This window comes from Myodes glareolus, chromosome 6 (assembly GCF_982192425.1).
Source record: "Myodes glareolus chromosome 6, mMyoGla1.1, whole genome shotgun sequence".
Classification (NCBI taxonomy): domain Eukaryota; kingdom Metazoa; phylum Chordata; class Mammalia; order Rodentia; family Cricetidae; genus Myodes; species Myodes glareolus.
In genome coordinates, this window is record NC_142031.1 from 7,179,430 (window position 1) to 7,199,836 (window position 20,407).

At 50.0% G+C, this 20,407-nt stretch overlaps 1 protein-coding gene across 16 annotated transcripts in view; it reads left to right on the forward strand.

Moving 5' to 3' along the window:
- Positions 1 to 20,407, forward strand: part of Pik3cd (phosphatidylinositol-4,5-bisphosphate 3-kinase catalytic subunit delta) — a 48,758-nt gene that overhangs the window by 17,911 nt on the left and 10,440 nt on the right. For 12 of the 16 annotated variants that reach the window (XM_087906856.1, XM_087906854.1, XM_087906851.1 and 9 more), the window contains 4 exons: positions 6,473 to 6,591; positions 16,807 to 16,979; positions 19,834 to 20,062; positions 20,144 to 20,373. In XM_087906856.1, the coding sequence (XP_087762982.1) occupies positions 16,839 to 16,979; positions 19,834 to 20,062; positions 20,144 to 20,373 (600 nt within the window). In that variant the 5' untranslated portion in view covers positions 6,473 to 6,591; positions 16,807 to 16,838. Of the gene's footprint in view, positions 1 to 676; positions 699 to 4,641; positions 4,774 to 6,472; positions 6,592 to 13,036; positions 13,215 to 15,887; positions 15,910 to 16,806; positions 16,980 to 19,833; positions 20,063 to 20,143; positions 20,374 to 20,407 lie in introns of those variants that run through there. The other 4 variants (XM_087906857.1, XM_087906853.1, XM_087906859.1 and 1 more) reach the window with 4 other exon arrangements.

Below are 20,407 nucleotides of genomic sequence, written 5' to 3' on the forward strand. Positions count from 1 at the left end.
AGGGAACAAAGCAATAGTGGATTATGTAAATAAATATGGAATCGTATCCCTTTCGGGGGATAATCCTGCATTGCCCACCTATTTTCCAATTAGAATTTACCATCCACATTTATCGTGTTTTATTGTTAGTTGTATCTGACTCCCCCACCCCCAACAACTTTAGTCTCCATTTTACTTCTCATTCTGTGGCTGTGAGAAACACCATGACCCATGTGGTGGTTTGAATAAGAATGGCCCCATAGGCTCATGGATGTGGATGCTTGCTCACCAGGGAGGAGGTATGTTAGTCATGGTTCTTTAGATTAACAGAATTTATAGAATAAATCTCTCTATACATAAAGGGAAATTATGAAAATGACTTACAGGTAGTAGCCCAGGTAACCCAGCAATGGCTGGCTGTGAACGGAAAGTCCAAGCATCCGGTAGTTGCTCCATCCACAGGGCTTCAGTACAAGCCAGAATCCCGACTCTAATGCCAGTGAAGGCATGGATGCGCTAGCAAGGTGAGGGCAACAGGCAAAGAGCAACCGCTTCCTTCTTCTGTGTCCTTATATAGGCTGCCAGCAGCCCGTGTGGCCCAGGTTATAGTTGTCTCTTCCCACCTCGAGAGCTGGATTAAAGGCGTGTCTTCCTAACTCAGGGATCCAGATTGGAAGTGACTCTTCCTACTTCAAATAAGAGAAATAAATCCCTCACAGGTTTGCATTCCATCTTGGGGCTTTGGGTCCATGTGTAGTCAAGTTGACAACCAAGGATATCCATCGTGTAGCTTATCAATGGGAGAAGTCAAGGCAGAAACTTAAGGGAACCATGGGAAATGCTGCTTGCTGGTTTTTCCTCTCCAGTCTGCTTATGGACAGGCTTGTGCTTAGCTGGTGTTCTTATGTAGCCCAGGGCCACATGCCCAGGGAATGGTGCCACCCATAGTGGGCTGGGGATCTAGACAATCCACCATACACATACCTATTCCCCTCTCGGATGACCCTGGGCTGTACCAGGCTGGCAAAGCTAGGAATGCTGGTGCCACTTGGAGAAGGAAACCACGGGCAGGGTTCCCAAAGGGAAGGCAGCAGGGTAGGCAGGCAGCTGAAAGAGGTGGGATTGCATCACAGTGGGGTGACCTGGAAGTGCCAGGACAGGAGGGACGAGTAATGGCAGCAAATAAACGTCTCGAGTGGAACAAGGGCTGCCCTGAGTGGGAGCCTTTGGTCTCCTGTTCTTAGGCTAGAGTACTTACAGAGACTGGGCTCCTTTTGGCAGCTGCAAACGGGGACGGAAATCTAATTCCTCTATTTACTCTTGAGTTTTGACAGTAGTGAAACTCCTAAGTGTGTATCTGTGTGTGTGTGTGGGGGGGGGGTGCGTGTGGAGGTCAGAGGTCAACAATGGGTGTCTTTTCTCGTCTTTCAAGTTTTACAGGCATGCACCTCCAAGCCTGGTTTCTCTCCAAATACTCTTTAAAACTTTCTAGTGTTATTACTGTTGTGGGTGGGACACATGCCATTATGCATGTGTGGAGGACGGGGAACCACTTTGTGGAGTTCACTTTTTCTCCTGCTTTTACAAGGGTCCTGGGGCAAGCCAGGATGTCAGGCCTGCATGGCTAAAATCTCTACCCATTGGGCCATTTCTCTGGACTTTCCAATGTTTCAATGATTTTTATCTTTCCCATATTTGCCAGTACAGTTCTGGCATATTTTTATGATACAGACATGTCACCATTTTGTGGATTTTGCCATTTCAAAGAAATCCTGTTTCTTCTCCCCTGGACTCCAAGAGAAACTAGTACCTGACTGTTCACTTTGCACCCCAAGCTGGGCACTGGGGTTCATTGTTAATGGGGATCTTGTCTTTGAGTCTGGAATTCACTCAAGCCTATGTTGTCAGAAAAAAGTGAAATTGGGGAGAAGGGTAGCACCATGTATGGCTCCTCTGGGGTGAGGGGAGCCCCCACACATGGAGAAGTGGGTAGAGGACCTTGGAGTTTTTCTGCTTTGGAAAATCTCGTTGGTGACTGACACTCATTAACTGTGGGACTCATTAACCCGTGAGAGTTCTCTCTCCTCTGCACCCAGGCGGCTGTCTGAATTCCTCCCCTCTCCGTCTCCTCCTTCAAGATAGAGCCGTGGCTTTTTTTGGACTCTGGGGTCTGCGTAGCCTAGGAGACCCAGGCTTCACTGAGCCTTGGAACACTTAGGTGGAATCAGGATCTCTAGGTTGCTCACCGAGGATGGCTCTACTCCCAGACTCACAGACATAGAGGGCTCCAAGGGGCAGGACCCTGGGGCGGTCCCCATACTATCATCAGGCTAACCACCCAGCGGCCCCAGTTCCAGCCGCTGCAGAGATCAGCCTGTGAGCAACGCAGGCAGAGGTTTGAGTCTGTGGGGCAAACACAGCCTGTGTGTTTACAGTAATAGTACCCGGGGAGATATCTTGCTTTTATCTTGTTGCTTTGAGACAGGGTCTCATTCTGTAGCCCTGACTGACCTGGAACTCCCTTTATAGACCAGGCTGGTCTTGAACTCTCAGAGATCTGCCTGCCTCTGCCTCCTGAGTGCTGCTGGGATTAAAGCACAGCCATGCCCAGCTTGTAGTGTTGTCTTTAAGACGTGGAAGCGAAGATGTATGGGACATCCAGGCATGGTACAGGGAATGAATTATATCCTGCTGTCTCTAGCTCTCCTCCTAGGGTGCTCCTGCACCAAGGCCTAGGCAGGGATGCTGGGGCCGTGGGAAGCTCCTGGCCTGGGCTTTTTAAGTCTTGCCTGGGGACCTCCCACATCCTGGCCATCTCAGCAGCCTAGTCCTCCCATGCTGGGCTTAGCAGTCCCTGGGAACTTCTGGCCCAGCTTTTGACTTTTCATTCTTCACTAACTCAGGGACCTTTCTAGGACTCTGTTTGTTTGTTTGTTTGAAACAGGGTTTTCCTAGGTAGCCTTGGCTGTCTTGGAACTCACTCTGTAGACCAGGTTGGCCTTGAACTCACAGAGATCCGCCTTCCTCCACCTCCAGAGCGTTGGGACTAAAGGTGTGCGCCACCACTGCCCAGCCATTCCTAGCACTCACAGCAGTGAGAACCAGTGATGAGACTGGCTTCATCTGGGGCTGCTGTAGGCCTGGAACCCCTTTCTCCTCTGAGCTCCACTTTCCACAAAGGATGAATTCCCAGAACGTAAGAGGACAGGGTAAAACAAGGGTCCAGTGCAAAACCAAGCAGGGTCCATGCTAGTTCTGCTGTGTGAATTGGGCCTGTAGCTGCTGAGGAAACTGAGGCTGGAGAGTTCAAGCCAGCCTGGGCAACTTAGCGAGTCTGTCTCAAGACTTGGGAGGCAGTGGCAAGCAGATTTCTGTGAGTTCGCGGTTAGCCTAATCTACCTAAGAGCAGCCAGGGCTACACAGTGAGACCTCGTGGGGCTATAAGGCAATAAGAGTGCTGACTCAGCACACTCAAGGCTCTAAGTGCAAATGCCCTGCACTAAAATGAAGCACAACATAAAGGCTGTGAGGATTGCGTGTGCACGGGAGGGTACCCTGGGTTTCCTCCTTTACTGTCCCAGGGAGAACAGTAGACCTACCATATAGGTTCCCAAATGGAACCCTGGCCCTAGGACGGGGTAGCTGTTGTAGGGAACTCAGATGTGGAGTGAAAGTCTTGAATAAGTCACTTTTTTTCTAATTCCATGTGGTGTAAGGATTTCCCACCGACAGACACAACCAGAGTCCAGACTCACAGAATCCTGGGGGGCCAGCAACTCCAGGGCTGATATAGGTCTGAATGTTCTATCCTTCCCAAGGATGCCCTGGGGACCAAGGGGGGCAGACTCCTGGTAGTTGGGGGTTTTTGTGGTGGTTGTTTTATTTTGTTCTGTCAACTTGACACAACCCAAAGTTATCAGGGCAGAGGGACATCAATTGAGAAAACACCTCCCACAAACTGCCTGTAGGTAAGTGGGGGAGGGGTATTTTCTTGACTAATAGTTGATGGGGCCCAGCTCACTAGGGGCAGTGCCACACTTGGGTAAGTGGTTCCCAGCGGTCCTCAGAAATCTGGTTGAGCAAGATGTGGGGGAGTAAGCCTGTAAGTAGCATTCCCCCATGGCTTCTGCTTCAGTTCCTGCCTCGGTTTCCCTCAATAGACTGTGACCAGGGATATGTAAGCCAAATAAACCCTTTCCTCCCCAAGTTGCTTTTCGTCATGATGTTTTATCACAGCAATAGAAAACAAACTAAGACAGACAGAGGCTGGGTGGATCTCACTTTATAAACAGCGCCGTCTATCCGCTAATTGTAAAAGACTCTAGCTGGGATTGCCTATGCTTGCCATCCCGGATAATTCTGCTGTTCTGGGACTCTGTGATGGGGAGATGGGGAAAATCCTGAAGACCCCTGCTTTAGCCCCTCCTGCAAGAGCAGCTAAGGAGTCTCCACTTCAAAGCGCCCCGTGACTATTCCTCCTCCCCAGACCTGGGGTATTAATGCTTGCTGACTGCTCAGTGGTACAACGGGCTCTGGTCCCGCCCCATCTCCGGGATGTTCCGCCTCCGACCGCGCCCCGCCCCGCCCGGTCGCCCTCTCCAGCTCGTTGTTCAGCCCCGCCCCGGGCCGCGCCCCTCCGCTGATGCCCAGCTCGCTTGCTCACCGCCACCCCTGCGGGCTGCACACGGGCCAGGAGGCTGGCGCCCTCCGGTCACTCCGGGACCGACCCTCCCGCCGTATCCCCTGGGCAACTGTCTCCAGGGAGACGGAGCCCGCCCCTGCCACCGACACCGGGTACGAAACCCACCTAAGCGGGCGTCTATGGGGTCCCTGTACCTCCCCCAACCACCACTGGCCAGATGCTCTGCCCCGCCCAGCACTGGGCTTTGTTGGCCTGGGTTTGGGTGGGCAGGGTAAGAGGTCATCAGAAGTCCAGGGTGGAGGGGCTTAGGAGAGGTAGGCGCATGGAAGCAACAGCACCCCACTGGAGAGGCCGACCCATACACAGGGTCGCGCCTGCCTAGGATTCCCTGGTCTGTGTGTGTGTGATGGTGGGGAGAGTGCTGAGTTGCGTCTTTTTGTGACTCTCTGAGGATGGAATCCTGGGTGTGTCTTCAGCCGCCCTTGACGGGATGAGCTGGACCCTCAGCAGCTCCGGGCTCCCAGGACAAGGACGCGCTTGCTTAGGGCGAACTGAGCTGTTTACTTCTCAGGAACCAAAGCAGTTCAGTGCACGCTCCCCCGTCCCCCCTCCCCCTGTCCCCGATTCCCAGCCCAGCAGTCGGCAAGCTCGGTCCCTCCCTAGCTTTGCCCTTGAAACAAGAGGGGCTGACGGAAGTCGTACCCAGACCTGGAGGTTCTGTCCTCCTTCCACCGCGGGACTTAACTCATTCCTGTAAACCCCCAGTGCATTTTTTTCCTGGCTCCTTATCTCTCGTCCTGAATTCCTGAGGATGCAATCCTCTGAGCTCCATCATGTTTTCTGCTTTGTCTTTCCCGTTTTTCAAAGCGCCTTCTTTCCGCATTTACTTCAGGTTTCCTTGGTCTATCTTACAACTGTTTGCTATTTTCGCTGGTCAGCATGTAAGCTCTTTCTTCTTTTAGTCTTTGGCTAAAGCCTTGGGTGGCTCTGCTCAGAGTTTCTTGGAAAGCCCAAGTGGTCCTCCCTGGATGCTGAACTGGGGTATTCACACCCACCTGCCCAGGCTCCTGCAGCAGCATTGCTGAGCACGGGTCTGTGTTGGCACGCTAGAGGACTTCGGCTTGGACCCTGGAAAATATGTGTCTATAGAACACACTGTTTCTAGTGGACTCCTGAGGGCTTTGCTTTTGTCTTATGGAGAAGCAAGTAGTTTCTGAGTTTGTTTTGTGCCCTTCCCACTATACCTAATGGGATGGAGGCTTAAGTAGTCGCTCAGGACCAGGGTGTCAGTTATCCCCCTCTTAGGAACCAGGTTCTTAGTAGGAGTGCACCCCTCTTCTCACAGCCCCCCTTTTTAGCCTCTAGCCCAACAGGGATGACTTTTCCTTTAGGCCTGACTTTGAAAACAGATCCTTATGGGAAGTCAAGGTCCAAAGTTCAGAAACCTACTTTTTTTTTCCAGCCGTGAGATGAAATTCAAACTCAAATATGGCTCAGATCTATTAACCTTGCTTTCAAAAACCGAAAACAAACCAACAAACAGCTCTAAAAGAACATCTGAGTCACCTGTATGCCCTCCTGCTTCAGGTCTGGAAACGCTTCTGTGCCACCAAAGGGAGCTGGGGTGGCATTGACCCAGGTAGCAAGAAAGAAAGACCCAGCCAAGAGAGATTTGCTTACAAGAAGGGAAACTGAGATGGAATGGCTCCCTGCAGTGCTGGGGACTTTTGCATGTTAGGCAAACACTCCGGCTGAGCCGTGTCCACTGCCCTGAGATATATCCCGTACCAGAACGTACTGGTTTCGGAAATTCTGTGTTTTAAATGTTCCTCCTCCTCTCATTCTTTTCAGACATATGAGAAGCTGAGCAGCCAGCAGAAGTGGGATGAAGTTCACTGATGGCAAAGCATCTTTAATCTCCCAGGCAGAAAGGCCTTGGCTGGTCGTCTTTACTGGCCTGTCCTGGAAAGGTGGGTTGGGGGAAGGAGGTGGTTTATAGAGTACAGAAGAGATACTGTTACAGATAAGAATGTTGAAGAAAACTTGACCCTCTCTGACTTGTCCCTGAGACAAGCATTCTCAAAGGAGGTGGGGATGAACGAACAGACTGGGAGTGTGGCTGGGTAACACGATCAAGTAGGGGCCTCTGTGTCTACAGAGTCTTGGATGGTCACAAGATCAAGGTAGGATTCTCTTTCGAGTTGACTTGGAAGAAGAATGTTGCATGTTTGAATGCTTGGTCCCCAGTTTGTGGAACGGTTGGGGAAGGATTAGGAGATGTGGCCTCGCTGGAGGAATGTGTCACTGGGAGCAGGGGTTGAAGTTTCAGACCATTCCCAGTGTCTCTACCTCATAGTTGTGCTCGAAGATGTGTGCCCCCCACTTCTCCAGCAGTGTGCCTGCTGACCTGCTGCCGTGCTCCCCACCATCATGGCCATGGACCCTCTGAAACCGTCAGCTCCAAATAAGCTCTCCTGTAACTCGCCTTGGTTATGGTCTTGCCACATCACCAGAAGAGTAACTAAGACACCCCCATCCGGTCACTAGGCAGCTGGGTATGGGTACTGAGCTCTGTGATGGGGAAGTCTGGGGATTCCTTGTCTCTTTGGGTATGTGATTAGTCTTTGTGCACAGAGAACATTCTGGCTGATTCACTGCTGTCCTTTAGATCAGGCGTGGCTGGTGTCAGTGAAGCTTCCCCCAGCCTCTACCTCCTCATCTCTAGGTCTTTTCGTGTTGTTTGTGAAACCTCTTTGTTGGTTGTGAAGCTCTTTCAAAATTAAAATATTAAGCAAAATTTTAAAGTTGGAAGTAAGCAGAAACAAAACTTAGTTTCCAAAATGCCTTGGTGGTGTGTCTACAGAGGTCAGAGGGCAATTTTTGCAGTTTTTCATTTTATTATGTATAGAGTATTCTACCGGCATGTGTGCCTGCAAGCCAGAAGAGGGCACCAGATCTCATTCTAGATGGTTGTGAGCCACACCATGTGGTTGCTGGGAATTGAACTCAGGACCTCTGGAAGACCAGCCAGTGCTCTTAACCACTGAGCCATCTCTCCTGTCCCCTTTATTTTATCTTTTTGTGGGTTGAGAGGAGTGAACTCAGGTGACTACCCTTGTACAGCAAACACCTTTACCCTTCATCTCCATCTTAGGAAATACCTTTGGTAATATTAGTGGTGTACGCCTTTAGCCTTTAATAGCAGTACTTGGGAGGCAGAGGCAGGTGGATCTCTGTGAGTTTGAGGCCAGCCTGGTCTACAGAGTGAGTTCCAGGACAGCGATGGCTACACAGAGAAACCCTGTCTCAAAAAACAAACAAAAACAAAAAATATTTATTTTTACTTTATGTGTATGACTGTTTGCCTGCGTGTATATATGTGCGCCGTGTGCTTGCAGTGGACATGGGGTCCAGAAGAGGGCACTGGATTTCCTGAACCTGGAGTTATTCATCTTCTGGGAACCATACGGCCATTATAGTATGAACTCTCACAGTGGTTGTGGTTACCCACAGGAGTGAGGCTGTCTAGTCAGGCGTGGCTGGAGGAGAGGCTTAGGGGCTCTACCTGTCACCGTGAACTATTTGCTGGTAGATCCAGGGGAAGGGGGAGTCATTGCCTCCAGTTGTGTGTTCACTAGAGACTACCAGGTTCCAATGAGTAGTATTGTCCTGGTTAAATTAAATGGAGCAAAAAAAAACAAAAAACAAAAAACAAAAAACTAAAGGTCATGAGTCAGGGAAAAGGGCTGGCAGGGGAAGGGAGTTGGTAGAAATTTTGGAGGGAGGTTAGGAAAAAAAAGTTGGGGCTGGATAAATGATTCAGTGGTTAAGAGCACTGACTGTTCTTCCAGAGGTCCTGAGTTCAATTCCCAGCAACCACATGGTGGCTCACAATCATCTATAATGAGATCTGATTCCCTCCGCTGGTGTGCATGAAGACAGGTCACTCAAATACATAAATAAATATATTTTAAAAAGTTGAAAGACCCAGACACTTGACACAGGATGGTGGAAACATAGCGGTGTGGCTTTTACCGAGTCACCAGGCAGGGTCTCGCAAATCCTCTCTCTGGTCTCGCAAGGCTGTGACCATCACATCCTGACACTGATCACTGGCTCGTGAAGCCCTTTGCACAGGGAACCCTACCAGTGTTCAAGTGGGTTAGTGGCTTGCGGTGGTGTGGCTCTGAGAAGTCACACTCAGCATCATGTTTCAGTTGTGTGTCCCTCACTGGTGGCCCCCTTCCGGGATACTGTGGATGCTTTCAGAAGTAAGGCATGGCTAGCAGAAACAGGTCACTAGGAGTGAGAGTAGGACCTGCCCCCAGGTTTTGCTGTGCTGTTTGTTTCTTGGTCTGCCATGATGTAGACAACCTCTGCCACAGGCTCCTGCAGTCATGAACTAGTGACTCCACCATACCTACCGAGCAGTGATGGAATGAGGCCCCCTGGAACTGTGAGCCAACATAAGTCTTCCTTCCTAAGTTGTGTCTGCAAGGTATTAGTAGCTGGCACAGAGCTCTTACATGTAACCTGGCAGCCCTGGATGGTCCTACGCAGCTAAGTCCTTAGCAGGGACCGCCCAGACAGACAGAAAAAGGAAACCAGATGGTACCACACAGTTGTTTTAAAAGGAGAGGCAAAAGGAGATTGAGGATTAAACTAAGGTAGCTGGGCTGCTGTGATGTAGCTCAGTTGACAGAGTATCTGACCAGGATGGGATGCAAGAAAACCTCCTTTAGTCCACAGACAGCATAAACGAGATGTGGTGGGCATGTTTGTCAGCCCAGCACTTGGGAGGCAGGGGGGCCAGAAGTTCAAGGTCATTCTTGGCTACAGAGTGAGTTCCAGGCTACCTTGTGAGTCTGTCTCAAACAAACTGACAAACAAACCCTTATGACATCAGAAATGTTTTTTTTTAAAAAGATTATTACTTTTATCTTATTTTGAGATGAGGCTCTCTATGTAGTCTAAACTGGCCTCAAACGTAAGAGATTCACCTGCCATTGTCTCCCAAGTGATGGGATTAAAGGTGTGAGCCACTGCACCCAGCTTTATTATTACTGTTAGACTCTGTGTGTGTGTGTGTGTGTGTGTGTGTGTGTGTGTGTGTGTGGTGTGTGCATATGAGTGTAATGCCCTTGGATCCAGGTCAGAGACTTCAGGTCACCCGTAGTTGGAGTTACAGGTGGTTGTGAGCCCCCCAATGTGAGTTCTGGGAACCAAACTCTGGTCCTCTGGAAGAGCAGCAAGTACACTTATCCACTGAGACATGAGTTGGGTTTTTTTTTTTTCTTCAAAGAGTTTCTCACTGTACAGCTTTGGCTGGTTTATGTATACCAACTGGCCACAAACTTAGGACAGTCCTCCTGCCTCTGTTTTTTGAGCGCTATAATTACAGTCATGCATCTCTGTGCCTAGGTTTTGTTCATTTTAGAGATAGGGGCTCACTAAATAGCCCAGACTGGCCTTGAACTCATGACCCTCCTACTTCTGCCTCTTTGGTGCTAGGACTAAAGGTGTATGCCATTGTGTCTGGTTCACTTAAGACAGTTTTTAAATGTAACTTTTCAAAAAAGGTCTTTTTTTATGTCTTTTTGAGGAATTGATGGAAGAAAGTCTGCCACTAATGTAAGAAAAAACCAAAGACTGTGAGTCAGGTAGCTTATCTGTATTTCAGTACTTGGGAGGCTGAGACTAGAGGTCAGCCTGGGCTACAAAGCAAGACAAAACTCTGAAAGCACATGGCAACATTGTGCAACTGTGTCTATTTCTCATTTGGCTTGGCTGCCCAGTGGCTGCCAGTGTTTCCAATGCTGTCTTTGAGTCTTGGGAATGCCTGGAAAAGCAGTTCTTCTGTTGAGTTTTGTTTTCAGTTACTATAACTAAATACCCGTGGCGGATACTTACAAAGAAAATATGTTTGTTCAGTCTATAGTCCTGGGGGCTGACGGGGCAAGGTCCAGTCCCTCAGTTGTTGGTTCAGCCTCCAAACCTCGTGCTGAAGACTTTGCAGCAGGAACAAGATGGGAAGGGAGAGATCCGAGCACCACTCTGGATGCCAGAGCGAGGGGCAGGACTAAGCTCTCCTCTCCTGGCCATTTCCCTGAGGATCCAGGACTGTCCCCTGCTTGTTCCTACCATGCCCCTAACGCCTCGCCCCTGTTTTACCCATCATACTGGCTCCCTCACACACTGGAGCCCTCCCTTTAATGTGGCCTCCCGCAAGGATAATTCCACCCCACCCCACCCCTCCACCTCCCTCCAAGTCCCTTTTTGTTCCAGTCCAGCTCTTTGGCTCTGGGAAATCATTTTGTTCATCCCATTTCCTTTTGATTTACTGTCTCCTCCTTCCATTAGGCTAAAATTTCCCTAAGAGCCTCGGTGATGCCTGTCAGCTGCCTGCTGGACACGTGAAAGTGAACTCAGTGTAAATGAGCCAAAGAGGGCGATTCTTCACAGTGCCTTCCTGAGGGTCTCCAAGGAAGCATGTTTTGGGGAATCTTTGGGCTTTCCTTGGCATCTACGGCAGGATAACTGTCTCAGGAATGTTCCTTCTTAGAGAGTGTCCTTGAAGACTTGCTGTGAAGCGACCCTTTTGGTGAAAGAGTCCACACTTTTGGGCTCTGCCCTGATATGCCCACCTGTGCTGGTTTTCCTATAGGTTGATTGTGGCTGAGAAATGGGCACCGTGATTGAAGGGCTCCCTGAGGTTGAGGGGCTCCTGCAAATGGGCCCCTTGCCAGCGCTGCTGGGTCCAGCATCCACCACAGGTCCCCTACCACACAAGTGTCTTTGCTTGGTGCCTTCTCTATGCATGGTTGAGGTGGATGCCAGTGTTGATACTTAGCTTATGCATAGTCACATTCTAGAAGATTCTGTGGCTCAGATTCTTAGACTAATTAAATTGTCGTTTTGACTCTGAAATCCAGGCTTTGGACAGATGGCTTATCTGTGGGCTCAGAAGATGAGTGTTCTGTCTCTCCCCAGACATGTAAGGACGGCTCCCAGGGGAGCCTTTACACTCTTGTTCTGGGGTGACTCTGAATTCCCTTTGCAACAGCCCTGAAAGAGCATGACACTGCTTTCCCAGGGTCCCTGCCTCCGGGAGAAAGATGGTTATCACACAGAGAAGCAGGAGCAAGTTCCCTTCTTTGCCTTGTTGCTGTCCCCAGTGTGGCCTGCCATAATGACTCATGTGTTCCTGTAGGAAGCCATTCCCCAGGACTCATGACTACAGGACCCCAAAGATTGTCTTTATGTTCGACAAAACTGGGGAAAATCAGCCATATTTGCCATGAGCCTTGGTAAGATGTGGAGTTTACTAGTCTAGAGATTCTGACTACTGAGAGTCCCGGGAGAGGTTCAGAAAAACTGCAGACAGCTGAGTTCCAGAACAGTCAAGGCTGTTATGCAGAAAAACCCTATCTTGACTCTCCCCCCCCCAAAAAGCAAAGAACTCCCCAAGAGCCCAAAGTTTGGACCAAGACTCCAGCAGGCAGGGCTCCCAGCCCAGGGCATTCCCTGCTCACAGGCCTCCCTGATGTGTCCTAGGGCCCCTGAAGCATTACTGGGTGCTGATAGTAGCCCAGGTATATTTGTTAAAGTCATTCCCCCCTACATCTATACATGTGTCCACACGCATGTACATATATACACATGTACACAGATGTGTGTGGAAGTCAGAGAACAATTTTGGGTGTTGTTCCCTAGGAAGGCCTCCACCAACAGCTTCACCACGTAGACTTCACCAACTGACCAGTGAGTTCCAGATTCACTGTCTCCTCCTCCCGTCCCATGTAGCCAGGTCTGGTATGACAAGTTTTTGCTGGGTCCAGCTTTTTTTGTAGGGTCCTGAGGAGGCCTCAGCTTCTCAGGTTCGCAAGGCAAGTGCATTACTGACTGAGCCTCTCTGCAGACCCCATCTCTGTTGGACCATGAGGACTCAGAGGCCAGCCTATATGTCCATCTCTCGGGCTAGAGAAAACGGATTGGGGACACCAAGAAAAGTTGGTGGGAGACTCGAACATTTACCACAGTGTTGTCCCACAACTGGTTCTGTGGCTCATGTGGTACGAGTTGGAGAGGTTGAAGGAACTGAGCCAGGCCCTGTGAAGCTTTCCCGGACACTTCTTGAATGACTTAGGTGTGGCCTGGACGAATGCCTGGGTTTGGGTGTTGCTTGTGCGCAATGGCACTCCCCCCGTGACTGGTGATGATCCTGACCCCCACTGACCCTTTGCCTAAGCTGTTTCGCCTGCCCTCATGGCTCATCACCGGATGGTAGCACAGGGGCCAGAAATTCTCTGTCAGAGACAGCCGGCGTGCAAGGCAGGAGCTTTCTAAACAGGAAGGAGTGAAAGGGGAAGGTATCACTGCACTCGTGGGAAAAGACACTTTCTGGGGGAGGCACCAGAGAAACCGCCTCGGGGTGGTCCAGTGAGTAAGAATGAGAGCGCTGTGTGAGCCGACAGCTTGAGTCCGACAACTTGAGTCGGGGTCTCTGGAAGCCACGTGAAAAACTGCATGCAGCCGGGCGGTGGTGGAGCACACTTAATCCCAGCACTCCGGAGGCAGAGGCAAAGGGATCTCGGTGAGTTTGAGACCAGCCTGGTCTACAGAGCGAGTTCCAAGACAGCCAGGACTATTACACAGAGAAACCTTGTCTCGAAACAAAACAAAACAAGTCACATGCAGGGGAAACTGGATAGATGAGAAAGAAAAACAGAACGGGCTGCGAGCTCCGTGGCCCGATAAGCGTGGAGTAACGCAGCGCAACAGAAACAAGAGGCCAAATAAATAAAGAAGCAAATGCCATTCACTGTTTTAAAGACAGACTTTCCCTGTGTCTACCTGGCTGGCCTAGAACTCGCTATGTAGACCAGGCTGGCTTTGACTGCTCCTTAGAGATGCCTTCTGGATAATTAAAAATTTAAAAAAAAAATCAAATCCAATTCAAATGCTGTAAATTAAAATAAAGCCCATAAAAGATATAGAACTGGCTGCTTGTGTGGCTGAATCCAGGGGCTCAAAGGTATCCTGGGATGAGGTGGGACTTGGTGCTTGGGGGGTGGGGGCAGAGAGCTGACTCAGCGGTTAAGAATAAGTACTGTATCACAGCAGGCCAGGTTCAGTTTCCAGCACCCATGTCAGATGGTTCACAGCCGCCTGTAGCTCCTGGTCTAGGGAATCTGGTAACTCTGCCCTCCAAGGGCATTGGCATTTATATGTTCATACCCACCACAGCCATGCACACATACTTTAATATTGAGAGAGAGAGAGAGAGAGAGAGAGTCAGTTTCCTCCCCGTCGTTCCAGAAACAGGGAATGATGGTGCATGCCTCCAGACCCTGGACTCCGGAGATGGAGATGGAGGACAGAACTCCATGGGAGGACAAGCCTGGGTCATGAGAATGTCTCTTCTTTTGAGACCGTGTCACATGTGTCCTAGACTGGCCTTGAACACATGTGTATTTGTTTTCATTCCCAGCATCTATTGCTCAGCTTTCTGTCCTTGAGATTCACGCGTTGCATCTGGAGGTTCTTCATTCATCCTCATTGTCACCTTGTCAACTGGGAGGCGACAGCTTGCATATCTATATCTGATATGTGTCCTGAGACTGTGCAATGATGCTTTAGACTCTCTTATGTGTGCCTTTGGTAATGTCTGTACTCGAGCTCTGTTGGGTGTGTGCCTGGACATAGGCTGTGATCGGCTTGGTCCCCAGGCACAGGCGCATCCCGCTTGAGTAGGGCCTGATAGTTTGCCTCAATGACTGTACTAGTGTGCATTCTTGGGGTAGCTCTAAAGTCCCTGTTACTGCTTCTCTTTTCTGTCACATCCTACTGGAAAGGGAAGGTTCCAGACTCCCAACGAATCTCATGGGCAAAAAGCTGAGCAATCTCTATCTACCGAGTCCTGGGTGTAGAGGCATGCCCCATCCTTCCCCTTTCTCCTATCTCAGTGATGAGCCACGCACAGCATGGGGTTTTCCCCATGGTCAAATGAGGTTGTTTATAGCTTAATTCTCTGCCACCGGCTGGGTCAATGCATCTGACAAGAAAACAAAGTTGTTTGCTTTCCTCAGACCCAGACCTTTAGATAGGGTCCTCAGAAATGCAGTCCGCTGTGTTCATGTACACACACCAAAAGCACCCTGATTTCCCAAGCTTGGAAAGAATGCTTAGCATTATAGATGGAACCCGCCCTCCAGATTCCTAACTTCATCCCCTCCCCCGTTTTAAATAAAAAAGGAAGACTTTGGCCTCAGAAAGAGGAACCCCAAGTAGGACATGGTGGTTTCACACTCAGAGGAAGTGGCTACCAGCGGCAGCGGGGGTGGCACAGGAGGCAGTCTGAGGCTGGAAGTTGCTATCTGCTGTCCAGTGAGTTAGGCCCAGCCTAGTTGGTGCCAACATCTAAAGGAGAGCTCTCATAAGCCAAACATAGCATTAACCCCAGAAGAATGTGATCTTCTAGTAGGCACAGAAATGTTCAGGTTTTTTTGTTTTGTTTTGTTTTGTTTTGGCTGCGTTCATGGCCTCAAGCATGCTAAGCATGTATTCTTTCCTTGAGCCACATGTGACCCCCAACTCAGAAGTCTTTGTTTGTTTTGAGGTAGAGTCTCCTGTAGTCCAGGCTGGCCTTGAACTTGCAATGTATTGAACTCCTGCTCTTCCTGCCTCTGTCTGCCAAGCACTAGGATTATAGCAATGCACAACCAAACCCAGGTTGCCCATGTGCTGCTGGGAATTGAATGCAGGGCTTTGTGGATGCTAGGCAGGTACTCTACCAGCTGAACCTGAACTACACCCTCAGCCTAGAATCTTTTTTTTTAAAAAAAGAATAAAAATTGGAGCCAGGTGGTGGTGGCACACACCTTTAATCCCAGCACTTGGGAGGCAGAGGCAGGCAGATCTCTGTGAGTTTGAGGCCAGCCCAGTCTATACAATGAGACCCCGTCTCAAAAACAAAACAAAACAATAAATATAAAGAACATAAAATATTGAGCAAAATTGATTGTATAAACACGAGTCCTTCTGCTTACCGCTCAGCCGGAAACTGGAGATCGATCACATCCTCCACCCCAACCCAGGCTGTGTGGTGGGGGGAGCAGAAAGAGCGTGAAAACCCGAGGGTGGCGAGGAGTTGCTGTGAGACACTGTTTTCTTGATCTGACGTGGCTGTTGCATCCATGAACTCACAGAGGCAGCAGGTTACTTGAGTAAGACCTACACAAGACTGGGCTGCCGGCATCCCATGGTGCTGGGCGGCCAGAGGCCAGGCCGTGAGTCTCACTAGCCTGGAAGTTTAAAGCCCACAGTTTAAACTCCTAGGAAGTGTTTGTGGATACGCTTTTGGAACAAGTGTATAGGTTGTGGTGACCTAGAACCGGGGAAAGCTGGTGGCGGTGGGGTGGGATTTGGTGACTTGGAGTGTGGGTGGCACGCACATACCCTTTGTCCTGTGATCTGTAACGTTTTGTTATTACTGTGGTACTGTGGCGGGGGGCAGGGGATGATGGAGGGAGGGGTTGACGTGACAGATATTGTAAGTTCTTAGATAAAGTCATTTATTCCCTCCCTCCCTGCCTCCCTCCCTTCCTCCCTCCTTCTCTCTCTCTCTCTCTCTCTCTCTCTCTCTCTCTCTCTCTCGTGTGTGTGTGTGTGTGTGTGTGTGTGTGTGTGTGTGTGCACGTGCATGCATACACATGCACGGGAGATCTCATGGACCCCAGGCTGGCCTTGACCTCCTCCTGATCAGCTGCCTTTCAGCCCAAGTGTTGGAACTGTGAGCGAGTGCCTCTGTGCCTGGCGAGTCAAAGCTGTTTTCAAGCTGACTGGTTTCTGGCTGGATGATTCTAAGAACCGCAGGCTTTAGCCTTCATTTCTTAGCTGTCAGTCCATTCTTCCTGTCTCCCTCTGGGTCATCTCTTGGTCATAGTGTGGGCTTTTGGCCTGTGGTGAGTTCACCTGCAACAAGAGGTACCAGGGCCCAGAGGGTGACCTAAGGTGGTGGTACAAAACCACCTAGGCAGGATCGGACCTCGTGTGTGTGTGTGTGTGTGTGTGTGTGTGTGGCGGGGGGCAGGCTTTGTGTATCCCCCTGTGGCCCAGATCTGGCCAATCCTATTTTTCCTTGTCCACCGCAAGGCCAGCTCATTGTGTTTCTGCCTTTCCCTCAGGAGAACGGGCCTCAGAGCAGTAAAGCATCAGAATGCCCCCTGGGGTGGACTGCCCCATGGAGTTCTGGACCAAAGAGGAGAGTCAGAACGTGGCTGTTGACTTCCTGCTGCCCACAGGTGTCTACCTGAACTTTGCGGTGCCCCGAAATGCCAACCTCAGCTCCATCAAGCAGGTACAGGCCAGTTCTCACAGCCTGATACTCAGACATAGAATCCCTGGGTATGAACTGTGCACATGTGTGTCAGCCAGAGGATATAGCCTGGGCTCTCATTTCTCAGGGCCTATACACCTTATTTTTGTTTCCTTTTGGTTTTTTCTTATTGGAGTAGGCTAGGCCAGCAGGCCAGCAAGTCAAAAGGATCCACTTTTCTCAGTCTCTTGAGCGTTGGGATTATAGAAGATGCAGTCATACCCAGCTGTCTGTTTTATTCTGCTTTAAGATTTACTTATTCTGCTGGGTTGGTAGTGTTGCATGTCTTTAATCCCAGCCCTCAGGAGGCAGAGTCAGGTGGATCTCTGTGATTTCGAGGCCAGTCTGGTCTACAGAACAAGTTTCAGGACAGCCAGGGCTGTTACACATAGAAACCCTGTCTTAAAAAAACAAAACAAAGCAAGATTTAATTATTCTTATTTCATGTGTATGGGTATCCATCGTGTGTGTGCCTGGTGCCCATGAGGAGCCAGAATAAGACTTTGGATCCCCTGAAACTGGAGTTACAGATGTTTGTGAGCCACCATGTGGATACTGGGACTTGAACTCTGGGAGAGCAGCCAGTGCTCCTAACTGCTGAGTCATCTCTCTAGCAAGCCCCGCCCCCTTTGCTTGTGGGTTCTGAGGGATTGGCTCAGGTAAAGGGCTAGGCCAGCACATTGCCAACAAGCTCTCGCCCTCAGCCCTTAGATGTGAGTCTTACCAGATAGAATTTCTAAGAATTGTTTAAAAACCTGTGGTTAAACTCCACTTATCATTCCAAAGTCAGCTTCCCCTTTGAGAGCATGCGTTTCCTTTCTCTAGATTACTAGATGGCGAGCTGATTTCGAGGCCGGCTCTGGCTGGGCCTGCATGCCACACATGACTGTGTGGTCATTTTTGGAACGACTCTCTCTACCATGCTTAGAGCTGTCGGCACGACAGTAAACACTGTTGTTAGAAAGGGGCTTGGGTTTTGCTGGATCCTTTTCAGGCTGATTTACTTACATCTAGATGGCATTTGGTAGTTGCTGTCTGTGACTTTGAAACGGCTCCTGTGACCCACCCACTAAGTGTGGCATTTACTGGGCTAGGTTTTGAGCTACCAGAGGTTGCTAACCCACCTGTTTTGGTTTTTAGATAGAGTTTCTCCGTGTAACAGCCCTGGATGTCCTTGAGCTTGCTCTATAGATCAGCCTGGTCTCGAACTCACAGAGATCCGACTGCCTCTGCCTCCTGATTGCTGGGATTAAAGAAGTGTGCCACCACCGCCCAGACCTTACCTGAGAATTTTAAGTCATGAATGGAAAGTAGGAAAGCCAGCTGTAGAAGTAGGAATCGTCCCTGTGGTCCCATTTTCCTGAGAGATTTGCTTTAATGTTGACTTTTTTCATCCCACTATGAAAACACTAGAGACATATTAAAATTTAGGAAAATAAGACAAAGGATATCAGGGATGTAGCTCAGTCAGTTACAGGGCTTGCCTAAAATGCACGTTGCCCTGGGTTCAATTCCCATCACACCATAAACCAGGTGCATTCATACACGCCTGTAATCCCAGCACTGGGAGGCTGGCAGTTCAGAAGTCGTGGGTTATCCTCAGCCACACAGTGAGTTCAAGGACACTCTGGCCTCCTGTCTCAAAACAGAAAAGGCAGGCAGGCAGGCAGGCAGGCTGGTGAGATAGGGCTCAGCAGGTAAGGGTGCTGGCTTCTCAACCTGACTACCGCAGTTAGATCCCCAGAACCCACATGGTGGAAGGAGAGAAACAGCTCCTCTGACCTCCACGTTGGCACCCGTAGACGTGTCCTCCCTCTAGCACAATAAATAACAAAGATATTTAAAAATAGAGAAAGAAGCAAAAAATAGAGGAAAAAACTACCTGTGATTGAGCCAATGAGACAATTACCATCCACTGGACTAGTTCCTGGTTTTGTTTTTTAACTAAAATTTTTACACTTTTATTTGTTTGTGTCTCTATCTTGCATGCATGTGTGTGGATGTATGTCTGCCGTGCATGGGAGGATCAGAGAACAGCTTGCAGGACTCTGCCATGTCCTTCGTTTATTGCGTGTGTTCTGGGGACCAAGCTTGTGTTGTCAGGCTTGGTGACAAAGTGCATCTACCTGCTTTGCTGTCTTGCCAGCCCCCAACTCATTTTGTCTAAGTCTTGGAACAATTCTGATGATAAACTTTTGTATCTTTCTCTTTTTTAAAAAGGGTTTTGAATATATATGATATTTTTTTTTGCATGCAAATACATATCTGTACCATGTGTGTGCTTGGTGCCCGCACAGGCCAGCACAGGGTTGTTGGGTTTCCCGGAACTGGAGTTACAGGGGGTTGTGGGCCGCCATGTGAGTGCTGGGAACTGAACCCAGGTCCTCTACAGGAGCAGCAAGTGCTCTTAACCTTGGCGCCATCCCTCCAGCCCCTCATAGCTTTTTTTTTTTTTCCCTGAATGGACATTGTGACACCTTGGTGTTGACTACAGACTTTATATAAATGCACTCCAGTTGGGCAGTTCATGCCTGTGGCCCCAGCACTTGGGAAGCAGAGGCAGAGGAATGAGTTTGATGAGTAGCCAGGTCTACAAAGTGAGTGATCATAGTGATGTCTGTAGCAATAATTCAAAAGTCACACCTGGTTGTCCCTCTGGGCGGTCAGAGGTCATCCCTGAGCCCCAGCCCCCAGCCTCAGCAAACCCCGACAGAGACAGGAAGCTTATTAGCATGGGGCCAGTCCGCAGGGGTGTGAACTTTTGTCGTCTTGAGGTCTCCCTCTGCCCTCTGTGGGTGTCTTGTAGGGGCTGACTATGACCCCCCCTCTCTCCCAGGTGCTGTGGCGAAATGCGCAGTATGAGCCGTTCTTCCACATGCTCAGTGACCCCGAGGCTTACGTGTTCACCTGCGTGAACCAGACAGCCGAGCAGCAGGAGCTGGAAGATGAGCAGCGCAGGCTGTGTGACATCCAGCCCTTCCTGCCGGTGCTGCGCCTCGTGGCGCGAGAGGGCGACCGTGTAAAGAAGCTCATTAACTCCCAGATCAGCCTCCTCATCGGCAAAGGTATACTTGCTGGGGGTAGGAGCTGCCTAGGCTGAGCCCACGTGACCTGGCGTTGTGCTGACCTCCTCCCGCACCGCAAAGGTCTCCATGAGTTTGATTCCCTGCGGGACCCGGAAGTGAACGACTTCCGCACTAAGATGCGCCAATTCTGCGAAGAGGTCGCTGCTCGCCGCCAACAGCTGGGCTGGGAGGACTGGCTGCAGTATAGCTTTCCCCTGCAACTGGAGCCCTCCGCAAGGAGCTGGCGGGCTGGCATACTCCGCGTCACCAGCAGAGCCCTGCTGGTCAATGTGAAGTTTGAGGGCAGTGAGGTGAGCTGTGGCTTCAAAACCCCAGGGATGCAGG